The 13,608-nt window shown below is 42.3% G+C and overlaps 1 protein-coding gene across 1 annotated transcript; it reads left to right on the top strand.

Annotated features, from left to right (window-relative positions):
• On the top strand, positions 9,584 to 11,155 carry LOC104789810. Its single transcript, XM_010515456.1, has one exon. It carries the CDS (start codon positions 9,584 to 9,586, stop codon positions 11,153 to 11,155), a length of 1,572 nt encoding a protein of 523 aa, XP_010513758.1.

The following is a 13,608-nucleotide window of genomic DNA, read 5'->3' as shown; positions in this document are numbered from 1 at the left end:
CATAAGTCAGCCGTTTTTCATAACTCAGCCAAGCGGAAAATGTTAACTCAGCCGTGTCGTTGTGATAACTCAGCCAAAATTTTGACAACTCAGCCGTGTCGTTGTGATAACTCAGCCAAAATTTTGACAACTCAACCATCGGGTGACAACTCAGCCGTAACTACAGTTGAGTTATGCGCATAACTCAGCCAGATTTAATAAGTCAGCCGTAACCCTTGGCTGACTTATGCGCATAACTCAGCCAAATTTTAATAAGTCAGCCGTCCGCTCTTACTCAAATGTTTTTCCGATAACTCAGCCACAACATACCTATAACTCAGCCGCAACATACTATGTAACGCGTTACGGCTGAGTTATGGTTACACGTCAGCGATTTCTGATGTGGCGTCTGACGTGGCAATGGTATTTTTGTAATTACATTTTTTCCGGTAACATAAAACAGGGACACGCTGGGTATTTTGAAAATACCCGAAACATTCTAGTAATAAAAAAGTTTTTTGTAGATTCTGGTAATATTACCTAAAATGAGTAACATTTGAGTAATTCACCCTTCATTTTAACACATGATTAAAACTGAGATTTTAAACATGCAAATTCAATTTTAAATCATGCCAATCATGAATTTAATTCCTAAAGTCAATGTTTGAAATGAAAAATTAAACATTAATAATCTGTTTTAACACAAGGCAATTCTCTAAAACCACAACCTAATATTTGTTCTCTAAAATCATATTCTAAGCATAACAAAATTCACTGTATGCATGACTAATCCGATTCAAATGTGGTTAATAAATTAGATATATTGAAAAAGTTTAAGGTTTTAGAGATAGTCTTTGATCTTCTTTGTTGGTTGAGACAATCTTTGCACCACCACTTGAGTTTCTGCCCCATGGGTCTCCTCTTTATGGTTAATGACTTCTTGATCCCAATCTACACTCCTTTGAAGCTTGATTGCTTCAAACTGCTTCTAAAGCTCCATGAGGGTTGTTGACACCTTTCTCCCCCTCAAGATTGGCTTGAATAATGAATGAGAGCAAATCTTGAAGGTTTGTGCACACCCTTTTTGTCACTTCTTTACTTCACATATACACCAAACGTTTTGCTTTGCTATTCTTATTAGCAAAAACGTTTTGGAACTCCTTTATAGTATCTTTAGAGCTTCTTCTCAGCTCCATATACTTCATAAAATTTGGCTCCTTCCTCTAAGTGTTTCCATTCCTTTTACCATGTAAGAATTGGCTCTTTTAGTCCTTCATGACTTGATTTCTCTTCTTATAGATCTCTTGTTTTATCTTGTGTTTCTCATTAGAGTGTTCACACATGTCTCCTCTCTTTTAAACCTTCATCATAAGATTTAAAGAAAAATTTTAAAGTACATGTTGTGGGGTTTTTAAGAAAACACTTAACAAAACTTGAGAAACCAAATGATGAATTAAGATAACTAAGGTAATAAAAAATACTATATTTATTTTAACAAAAATATTTAAAGACGTATTTAAAATATTTTAAAAATATTTTCAAAAAAGAATTAAAAAATATTTTTAGATAAATATAGAATTAAATAAATTCAAAATTGAAATTTAAAATTTTAAAACTTGAATTAAGATGAATTTAAATAAATTAAAAGATCGAGTTTAGAGGGTAGCATTTTCAAGTAGTGATGTGGTTTGAATCAACTTTGGGACCACTCTCTTGACTTGGTCATGGTTGTACCATGTCTTGAGTCTTGAAACCTTTTGCCTTGAAGATCTCAACTAGTGTATATTCAATCAGCTCTTAAGAACTTGACACTACCACACATGATTTGGAGCTGATTCATCACCTTCCACCAGCTTTCCTCTCCACTAGATCTTCCACCATAGTCAACTCCGGTCTGCTTCCTCCGGTCAGCCTCTCTGGACTGCCATGTTCAAGTCATCTGGCTTAGTACTATGGTTGGGCTTCTCTGCGGTCTCTGAAGCTTGATGGCCATTGGTTCTAAGTCCAATCATTGGTGATGCGCCGGAATGATATATTCCCACTGATTCGGGCGTAACGTTTGAACGGTTGCTCGGATTGATATGATTTCACCTCCTATGGAAAGAAGACTCCATGATCTATAACTGTTGTGAAGAACGCGGAAGCTGAATCGCAGTGGAAGGCTTTCGTAAGAGTCGATCTTTGAGACGTTTTGGCTGTGATTTTGCTTGTTGCCGAGAATAGAGTAACCATAACTTGTAACTTAGTAACCGAAAGTTTTTGTAACCAGAATGAGAGTTTAGTAACCAGAATGAGAGATTTAGTAACCAGGAATGAAAGATTTTAGTAACCTAGAGTGTATGAGTGTTTGAGTGTTTGAGTGTTTGAGTGTTTAGTGTTTAGTAAACAGAATAAACAAAGGAATTGAAGCAGCTCCCCTTTAAGGACTGACTTCAAGACACCATAAACCTCCAACAATTAGATTCACAGTACTCCCTTGTGGAATTCATGGCAACTCCAAACTGAAACATCAAACTGCCTTGATAACCTCCATATAGAGTATCTACTCCAATGGCTCCAAGAACAGATTCAAAACGCCATCTTTGTGGCTTCTTTTGCAGAATTGAATACTAGCAGCTCAGATCTTGACCCTGCTCTGATACCATGTTGGAATTTGGAGAGAGTGAGCGACAAGATACACTCTACTCCAATATAAACTCATAAGAACACTTAATGCGGAATTTGTGTGTTCATGTGTAAAGCCTTTAAGATACAACTCAATGAGAGTGTTCTTAAGGTAAAGAAGGAGTTATACACGCCAATATAAGCTGTGTATACTCAAGAATAAGTGTGAGAGGCAACAGCTCTATCACACCAAAGATTGTTAGAATTAGCAGAATAGATTGAGAGTTTGATGAGATTAGAGAGAGAGAATTTCGTGTAAACACATAGAGTATCACATATAATAGGTTTTCAATAGAATATCTTTTACAATGAGGCTACGCCCTTAAATAGGAGAGCTAGCTAGGGCAACTTCCTGTTACAAATAAGGAAACATAAGATAGGGACATAAAGAGAGAGAGACACTTTCCTACTATGTGATCTTTCCTTCTCTACACCTCCAACGGCTAGATTAGAAGGTTCTAGATCATTGTGGGAGTCTAACTTCTTTCCTTCTCCTCTTGCCGTAGTAACCCTAACCTCAAATAGGTCTTGACCAATAACCCGGACTTTGCACATTTGATTCTTGATGGAGAGTGGCGAGTGAAATCCTGGATGTGTTACTTCTTCATCCGGTTCAATAGTGAGACGATGGGCTCTGACACCACTATTTGCAGCGATAAAACTGGAACACTAGCGTTGAATCAGGTCTATGTTTTGTTTATAATCCTGGGTTTGATATGGGAAAAGTCTCTCGGTTTGCGTGTCTGAGAGAAAATAGGCGATTGGCAATTTTTCCGATCTCCGAACGGTGACCGGCCTCACGCCGCTCACTGAGAATTTCTTCTTGCTCCCTCCTCTTCCTTTCTTACCATGGCTTCTTTACCAGTGGAAAAGTCCCCCAGTCCGGATCCTCCAGATCTGCTTCCCTCAGATCTAACAGTTAAGCTTTCCGCAGCTTCATCGTTGGTCGCTCTTCCGCCGGCTAGCTCTTCTTTTATGGAAATCCCTTCTGCTCCTCTAGTATCGCCTGAGAATGCCTCTGACTCTATTCAAACTCCTACCTCAGTACCTCAGGTACCGACAACAGATCTACAGATCTCGACATCGGTCCCGATTTTGGTGACCTCCTCTGGTCATCCTACGAAAATGCCATTGCCACGTCATACGCCACGTCAGAAATCGCTGACGTGTATTAAATAACTCAGCCGTAACGCGTTACAGAGGTAGTCACGGCTGAGTTATAGTTTAGTTGCGGCTGATTTATGGAAAAAACATTTGAGTAAGAGCGGACGGCTGAATTAGAGCATAACTCAGCCAAGCGTTACGGCTAACTTAATGAAATCTGGCTGAGTTATAACATAACTCAGCCGTCCTTACGGCTGAGTTTTCACCCGTTAGTTGAGGTTTCAAATTTTTGGCTGAGTTATCACTACGACACGGCTGAATTATCGTTTTCCGGCTGGCTGAGTTATGAACAACGGCTAACTTATGAGATTTCTTTACGGCTGAGTTATGGTTAAATACTATAACTCAGCCGTCATAAGCTGACTTATCGGACAACTCGGCCATTTTACAGCTGACTTAGTAGCAAAAGATTAATTACTAGAATATCGTTCAGTTACGGCTGACTTATTAAACGATACAACTGAGTTACAAATTTTCAGTTGAGTTATGACATGAAGCGGCTGAAATTTGGCAGCCTTTTTTTTCTTTTTAATTACTGTAATAGTACTCATGTTGTGGTTGAGTTATAATCTTGTTTGATAGCGTTATAACTCAGCCGTCCTTACAGCTGAGTTTTCACCCGTTAGTTGAGTTGTCAAATTTTTGGCTGAGTTATCACTACGACACGGCTGAATTATCGTTTTTTGGCTAGCTGAGTTATGAACAACGGCTGACTTATGAGATTTCTTTACGGCTGAGTTATGGTTAAATACTATAACTCAGCCGTCATAAGCTGACTTATCGGACAACTCGGCCATTTTACAGCTGACTTAGTAGTAAAAGATGAATTACTAGAATATCGTTCAGTTACGGCTGACTTATTAAACGATACAACTGAGTTACAAATTTTCAGTTGAGTTATGACATGAAGCGGCTGAAATTTGGCAGCCATTTTTTTTTAATTACTGTAATAGTACTAATGTTGTGGTTGCGTTATAATCTTGTTTGATAGCTGAGTTAATTAGGCTGATTTACAAGTTCGTTTGGTGGCTGACTTGCCACTTCGGACGCATCATCCATGTCAGCATTCCATGTCATCATCTTCTCCAAAAATATGAAACGTCGTTTTTTCGAATTCCATATTATTCGACTGGTTAAAAAGTGTTCTTCACCTTGTTCTTCCCCTTGTTCTTCACCTTGTTCTTCCCCTTGTTCTTCCCCTTGTTCTTCCCCTTGTTATTCTTCTCGATCTTAACTTCTTATTAACCTCCTCATTCTTCTTCATTTTCTTTCATGGATCCAGTTTCGGTAATTGGGTAAAGACACACAAGTATGTGTTTAACACCGACCATAGAGGGTGTATAGTTGTGAAGAATAGATGCAGGCGATGCAGGCACAACACGCGACAAGCTTGGGGAGCTTGTTCTTGAAGACTACGGATTGGATGCATTTAGCCATGAGCTAAAGCTGAGCTACATGTTCTCGAACAAGGCACTGAAACACATGACGCATGATACTCCACCAGTTTATGTCTCCAATGATCACCAATTGCAATGTTTTTTAGGGCTATAACTTTACGGTCAAACAATAAATCAACCATTTACTTTCAGATTATTTCTTGTGATAACTCAGCCACAAAGTATTTATAACTCAGCCGTAACATGAAACGATAAGACCTTTCGTTTTCCCGTAAATACTATAACTCAGCCGTCAAACAATATTTTGGCGGAAAAAATAAGAAACTGTCGATTCTGGAAAAAAAACTATCTAGTGAGGTGGATTTTAATTTGCTGATGTGTATTTTTTTTTAATCAAAATCGAAAAAATACACACGAGGGATAAATTGTAATTACACCCAAGACACTAAATATCTGAGCAATTTAAAAAAAAATGTTTAGATATAAGGAAGAAACCAACTTTTGGAGTATATCTGAGTATTCTTTCTAGATTTTATAAAAAATTTGGGTGCAAAATTGCTGAATCAAACAAGAGTCCCTCTTCCTCGCGTGCGCCTCTCCCCGATCGTGTTTTCGTAAGTACTAGGAGAGTACCCGCGCACTGCGCAGGTTATCTTTTAGCGATATGAATAGTTATGTTTTCAATGTCAATATCAGATCGTGTATTGAGTAGTCAAAAACGAAAGCAAAAAACCATGATGATCAATATCATGTGACTGAAATTTTGGAGTAGCCACCACACATGATTGAATCTTCTTTTCCTCTGGCACTAAAACAATAAGAAAAAAACTGTAGTAAATTTGGCCATTTTCCAGGTCGCATAATCTATTCCACCTCTTAATAATCAAACATAAAATGATCAGATTCTTCTTATTTTGTAATAAGATTACATTTAACAACACAAATACCGGCTCTAGATACATAAAATTAAAATTTAGAAACAACGCCACTTAAAGACAAAATCCTTAGGATTCACCATAGTGAGAATGAACTTGCAATCCTATGTATAGTTGAGCATATAGGATCATAGGAAAAAGGTTTGCAGAGAGGGAAAACAACACAACAATGTAAATTAAGAGAAAACTTACAAACAACACAACAATGTAAAGTATTATCGAATGAGAATGAATATAATCACTTACAAACTATAATTAGAAGAACTAATTAAACATCTTTCTCTATATATTCACGACTTCTGCCAGATAAGGATTTGTTTTTTCTGAACCTGTTACACCGTACCAAAGCACGAAATATATTAATAATTAAATAAAAGAGTAAGCAAAACATAGCATGCAATTCCCATAATGAAAACGAAGATCAAAGCAAAGAAAGACGAAAAGGGTCGAAGCAGCAGTTACTACGAAAATCAAGCAACGGAAAACGAAGAGGATCAATCAAGTAACATAAAAATTTCAAGATGATTGGTTGATTTTAGTCATGGACATGTGACACTCTCTCCATTGCTGATGTGGGAGAAAGATGGAGAGAGTTGGCCAACTTTCATAATATAGATCTTTTATTAGTCTTTTCGTAATATATTCTCTCCTAGTTATGGTACAAAATCATATACCAAAGTGTCTCAGAAGTTTGATGTTGGTGCAAGAATTAGCACTCCCAACATACCGGTCTAAACCAATAAAAAAATCGATTATCTAAACCGAGATCTCGGTTTAGGATTGAATAGAACCTTCGAACGGAGGCCCAGTAGAATCAAAAAGCCCAACTCGGAGCAAGAAACCGACTGTTTAGGTCGCCCAGCGGCCGACCTAAAAAGAAAACAAGAAACTTTCCTAATCTCGGTTCAATTCATTAGGAAAGTAGATATATTCTGTAATCTAGAGAATCATATAGATAAGGGATGAATCCCCTCATTATAGAACATCGAGCAATTAATACAAAACTCTAATTCACCCTTGTTCTTGAGCAAAACCTAGCTTGTTTTCCAAGAGATTTCAATTCCTTTTTATTTCTTAGCTTTGATCCGATTCTTTAGAGAGAGTTCTTTATTGAATTTGTTTCCCCCTTCAAACAAATTCATTGTGTGAAACTCAGTTTCTATAATTGGTGCCGTCTGTGGGGACGCAAAATTGTCTTTACAAGTTACTCTCTCACAACAGGATCGAAACTCTTTCAAAGCTTCTGACAATGTCTTCAATTTCCAACGACGAAACCATCGGCGCAAATCGCGCCTCCTCAAGCGTATCTGACATCACGGGCCTTGCACCTTCTCAGGACGACACCACAGCATAAGGTGTCGCTCCAACCACGCAGCCCCCAGCCGTTTACGTTTGTCGTAACACCACCATGTAAATCAACCAGACCGATAATTGTTCCCACCTCCCAATTGAGACTGGGCTTGAAGGAGAACTCAGTCAAAGAACGGGGCAAACTCGCGAACAACTAATCAGCCTTGAGACAGAGCGTTCGGATGAACAACCCTCAAACCGAGATACGGTGCTCGCCACCGAGCAACAACCTGGGACCCGAACCGAGCATCTTCCTGATCGCGCTACAATGGTGGTACAAACCCCCCCAGGTTGTCTCTATGGAGGATTTCAAGGTCCTGTTCGGCTCCATGACAAAAAAGATCTATCGAATGATCTTCGATACCAACCGTAGAGTTGATGCTGTCTGATAACACTCTAATTTACATGTTTTTAGCATCCTTTTTTTGTCCATATTTTGCATTGTTCATACCTCTAACTTAGCATTTTTAGGTCATTTACTGCAAGAATCAACTTTTAGAGCATTTAGGGTGTTGCGTTTTTGCATTTGCATATTTTGGATGAAAACAGGTACTTTAGAGCCTAAAAAGAGCAAAAAGAAGGGTTAACAAGTTGCAGCTTTCACAAGGAAGGAACTGGTTACATTTATAGGGTTTACACAGAAGCATCAATAAGGAAAAAGGAGGCATTCGACCATACCACCCGATAATTGCCACATAGCACCTGGTCGAGTTCATGACGAGACCTTCAAATATCGACTCAAATGAAGATTTTACGGTGGGATTCAGCTTCTGAGTTCTTCATCAAAGTTATCATATATCGAGTTCTCTTTCCAAAGGTGGTGATTTGAAGCCAATCGGATGTGCGGTTCAAGAGTTATTCTTGTTTTAGTAAGCGTATATACATCCAGATCGAAGAATGGAACCATCCGATCACCTATCCGATCATGCACCCGAAGGGGAGCTCGAGTTCCACTTCGTGTAGCCTGGTAGGATACCTGCTGACGTGGCCGCTGTCGTAGCTAGGTCAACCTGTTTCCTTATAAATACCCCCTCTTAACCCTATTTTCGCGAGCAAGAGGCGAGAGCCGCTTCCACTCTTTTCTTAGCATTTCTTTTCATGTTTTTGTTCTTCTTTCAACTTGAATTCTGTTTACATTTTGCTATTGCTTCTTTTTAATAAAACGTTTATCTCTTTCTCATCTTTATGATTATGCAATTTTTATTTATTTATGGGTTTATGTTCTTTGCCATGAGATCCGAGTAGTGTAGCAAAGTTTCTAGGGATGGGATAGATGATTTTGTGTTCTTGATCGGTTAGGATGCTTTAGTTGATTGTGATGATTGATAGATTTCCTTCTAGGTTGGTGTTCTTAATGCTGTCAACAGACCGAAAGGTTGAGATTAGATCTAGGGCGTTTACAATGCTACAGGTCGAAAGGAGTAGATAAAATGCTTGATTTAGCCAATGCTAGAGGTTTACTTAACTCTGAGTGACAAAATCAGATGAGTTTAAGTCTACTGACAATAATGAATCGTTCTTAATGCCTGCTTGGTCTTGTTTCTCCGACGGTAGGGAAGTGTTCAAGGTTGATTGTTGCTAGTGCGAAAGTGTGGTGACAAGGTCTTAGAGGTTCATTGTCTAGGAAATAATTGCTTGAGGCATGTAAGACATCCGTACTAGTCTAGAACACTTAGGATTCAATTACCCCTATCCTTAGGAGCTTTCGCATCTTGATTCTTTACTGTTTTTATATCAACCCGACCACCAACCCGATCAGGTACTCGATCACCTGCATCGTGTGGTACTTCGAGTTATTCTTGATTTTTATTCTTTCTGTTTTCTTATTTTTGTTCATCTTAGGTTGATAGATAAAACCCCCATTATTACTTGGCTTGACTTGCTTGTTTCTGATTGCATCCTATCTGCTAGCATAACAACCATTTGGATTGATAACCCTTTGTACTACAACTGCATAGGGAATTGATACCCTGGGTGAAAACTAGTCTATCACTGTCGTTACCCAGATGACCCCATCACCACTCTCCGCGGGGGCAATCGCCAGTACTCAGGACAGGCGAACTCATACGTCGCTTCGAGTTCTTGGACATACCGATGGTCAATCAATCGGAGCGAAGGACTCTTCCCCCGCAGGCAACGTCGAGTATTCGGCCGTCCAACCAGAACTCACTAATTCATGAGACCCCGGCTATCCAGTTCGGCTTCCAGTTCGCCCCTTCAAGCAGCACCGGACCTTGCCTCGAAATTGAGGAAATCCAGTCGCAGATTTGTGGGATGAGTTCGCTCCTTCACCGGGCATTCAGCACAGCTCCTGAGATTGACAGGATTGTCGAGGTCACTCGGCGAACCCCTTTCACTCAGTGGATCCTGCAAGCTGCCATACCAAACGTAAAGCTGAAGCTCCCAACCTACCTCGGAGATAAGGACCCAGTCCTTTTCATGACATCTTTTATGGCAACTGTAGCCAAGGCGCGTTTTACAGACGAACAGTGGGATATTGTGTACTGCCAACTGTTCGTCGATAGTCTTTCCGGTCCTGCTTTAACCTGGTTTACAAGGCTTGAGTCAAACTCGATTGACAACTTCACCGAATTATCAACGGCTTTCCTCAAACATTATCGAATCTTTATCGAGCGAGGTATGTCAAGTTTGGATCTGTGGGTGATGGCCCAGGACCCCGGCGAGCCCATTAATATGTTCTCTGGCCGGTTTAAGGAAAAATTGGCAAACGTTTTCGTCCCAGAGGACGCTGCGATTGCCGCTTTCAAGAAAAGTCTACTTCCCGGTTCACCCTTGCGGAAGGACCTGAACATTCGAGAGCCCAAAGATCTCGACGACACGCTGCACCGAGCCTCTCGATTCGCCCTTGTGGAAGAAGAGGACGCCCGGTTGGCGGAGAAAACAGTGTCAGCATGCTCCGCTCCCGCAAAGGACAAAAATTGGGACGAGTACCACAAGCCCCGAAAGCACCACGATCCTCAGGACCGAAAGAAGGGTGTGGTCCTTGCGGTCTCAGATGTGGATGGTCAAAGCAAGTCGGCGCCAGACCCGAAGGACCTGTACTGTGACTTCCTCATGGTACCCGACCATTCAATGCACAAGTGCCAGCACCTAAAGAATTCTCTATACAAAAAATATATTTCCGGTGAAGTCGAGGCCCTCTATCAACCCAAGGTTTTCCACGGAGGAAGAGGTCGCCATGGAGGCTGGCCAGGTGGCAGATCTAATGGTGGCCACGGTGCAGGAGGAGGTGGTCGAGGCTATGCGAACAACGGCCCAGCCAACAATATTCCACAACCAGCGAATCAGGTGCTCGTAGGTCATCAGGAGGAAATGCCTCAAGAGAACGAGTTACCCGGTCCCCCCAAGCGTCAACGGGGGCAGAATCCCGAGCACACCAACTCCCCTCTCCAAGGACGAATAACTATGATACTTGGCCCGCTGGAAGAATGTAATGACTCCGTTCGAGCGTTAAAGAAAAGAGCACGCCAGGTTTGTAGCTTCCAGATGGTCTCAGATGAGCATCCGTTCTACACAGACCCCATAACATTCACGCTGGAAGATGCCAAAGGAATCCAACATCCTCATTCGGATCCTCTGGTCGTCGAGGTAGCCACGGGTGAATTCGACTTCGAAAGGTCCTGGTTGATACCGGGAGCACTGTGAACGTTATGTTCTGGCGGACACTGGAAAAAATCTGTGTCACACCCGACCAGGTAAAACCCGAAGCTCGAGCGCTGACCGGCTATGACAAAATCACCAAGACGTCAAGTTGCAAGTGCGTGCTGGCGGAGTAACCCAAAAAACCAGGTTCATGGACATCGATGCACCCCCAATTTACAACGCCATTCTTGGGACACCGTAGATATACGCCATGCAAGTTGTGCCTTCAACTTACCACCTCTGCCTCAAGTTCCCAAGCACTATAGGGATCTACACTCNNCTACACTCTCTACGGCGACCAGAAGATGGCTCGAACTTGTTCCGTCATCGAAAAGAAGCAAAGGAAAAAGGAGGAGGCATAGCAATTACAGAGCAGTTAACACCTTACCGGTCCCCATAAGCCGGAGCGAGATCTGCTCAAGTCTCCGGAGTGTCGGGTCATCCAGGCTAATATCAACCCTTCGGATCCCTCGCGAAACGTTGGGATCGGGGCCAAGATGGAAGACCATATTAAGAAAAAGCTCATCGCCTTCCTGCAGTCTCGGTCCTCCACATTTGCTTGGTCCACAAAGGACATGGTCGGAATTAGTCCCGACGTCATCTACCAGAGGCTCAATTTTGACCCTACGTTCAACTCAGTCAGACAGAAGCGTATGCGCTTGGACCCAGATCGAGCAAAAGCAGTCCAAGATGAGGTCAAACGGATGCTTAAAGCAGACCAGATGGAGGTTCAATACCCCGATTGGTTGGCTAACCCACTTGTGGTTAAAAAGAAGAACGGCAAGTGGATAGTCTGCGTGGACTTCACTGATCTCAACAAGGCGTGCCCTAAGGATAGCTTTCTTTTGCCGCACATCGACCGTCTCGTCGAGGCCACAACCGGAAACCAACTGCTCTCGTTCATAGACGCCTTCTCAGGATACAATCAGATTGCCATGAGTTCGGCAGATCGCCAAAAAACGGCATTCATCGCTGACAGAAGAACCTACTACTATATTGTTATGCCGTTCGGACTGAAGAACGCTGGAGCAACCTACCAACGATTAGTGAACATGATGTTCGCCGATCTGCTGGGGCGTACTATGGAGGTCTACATCAACGACATGTTGGTCAAATCTTTGATCGCGGAGCAACATGCTCAACATCTCGCCAAATGCTTCGACATTTTTGTCCAATTTCAGATGAAGCTGAACCCAACGAAGTACACATTTGGGGTCACATCAGGCAAATTCCTAGGATATATCGTTACCGAACGAGGAATAGAGGCAAACCCCTAACAGATCGAGGCCATACCCCAACTAACAAACAGGAAGTACAACGCCTGACCGGTCGGATCACCGCTTTAGATCGCTTCATCGCCCGATCGACGGATAAATGCCTTCCTTTCTACCAACTCCTCCGAGGAAACAAGGATTTTGACTGGGACGAAGACTGCGAGGTCTCCTTCCAGCAGCTGAAAGAGTACCTGACCATTCACCTGGTGCTAGTCAAACCGGAGGATGGGGAGACATTATATCTTTACGCCTCAGTCTCCAGTTTGGCAGTTAGCGGTGTCTTGGTTCGAGACGACCGCGGTGACCAAAGACCAATCTTCTACACTAGCAAAGCCCTCAACGATGCGGAGACTCGGTATCCGACGCTAGAAAAATTGGTTCTCGACGTGATCGTTGCTGCGCGTTAGCTCCGACCCTATTTCCAGTCGCATTCCGTCGTTGTGTTTACCGATCAGACACTCCGAACTATCCTCTATAGCCCCTTCCAATCTAGACGCATGGCAAAGTGGGCAGTCGAATTAAGCGAATACGGTATTGAATATCGCTCCCGTCCAAGTTTAAAGTCGCAAGTCCTGGCCGATTTCATCACTGAGCAATCCCATGAAACTCGGGGACCCTACCCCTAAGGAGGAATTTTGGACGATGTTCGTCGATGGTTCATCATCTCATCAGGGATCTGGCGTGGGACTCATTCTCTGATCCCCAAATGGCGAGGTAATTGAGCAAGCGCTGAAGCTCAATTTTAAAGCATCGAACCGAGTACAAAGCCGTTCTAGCTGGACTTCGGTTAGCACGAGGACTCGGGGTAACACACCTGCAAGTTTTCTGTGACTCCCAACTAGTGGTCAACCAGTTCAGTGGTGAATTTGACGCCAAGAATGAACGAATGGGAGCATACCGTCAGTTGGTCCGGATGTTATCCAAGGAATGTACTTCATTCTCTCTGACAAAGGTCCCGAGAGGCAAGAACACGTTAGCTGACGCTCTCGCAGCTTTGGCGAACTGCTCGGATCCTGACCTGCGGCGCACCATTCCAGTCGAGTACATCGAGACACCTAGCATCGACTTAGCTAGCCTAATCTCCGTCATCAACAACAATTCGGTTCCGATGGAAGTCGACGAGCCAATAGAAGATTTGACAGATATCACGAACGCGCTAGATGACTGGCAGGTCGAGATTAA

Source organism: Camelina sativa, chromosome 5 (assembly GCF_000633955.1).
Source record: "Camelina sativa cultivar DH55 chromosome 5, Cs, whole genome shotgun sequence".
Lineage (NCBI taxonomy): Eukaryota > Viridiplantae > Streptophyta > Magnoliopsida > Brassicales > Brassicaceae > Camelina > Camelina sativa.
Note: the sequence above shows the minus strand (reverse complement) of the source record. Positions and strands in the feature narration are given on the sequence as shown.

Excerpts from the sequence above, each read along its gene's own strand:
- LOC104789810 (XM_010515456.1), top strand. The coding sequence starts at position 9,584 with ATGGTCAATCAATCGGAGCGAAGGACTCTTCCCCCGCAGGCAACGTCG.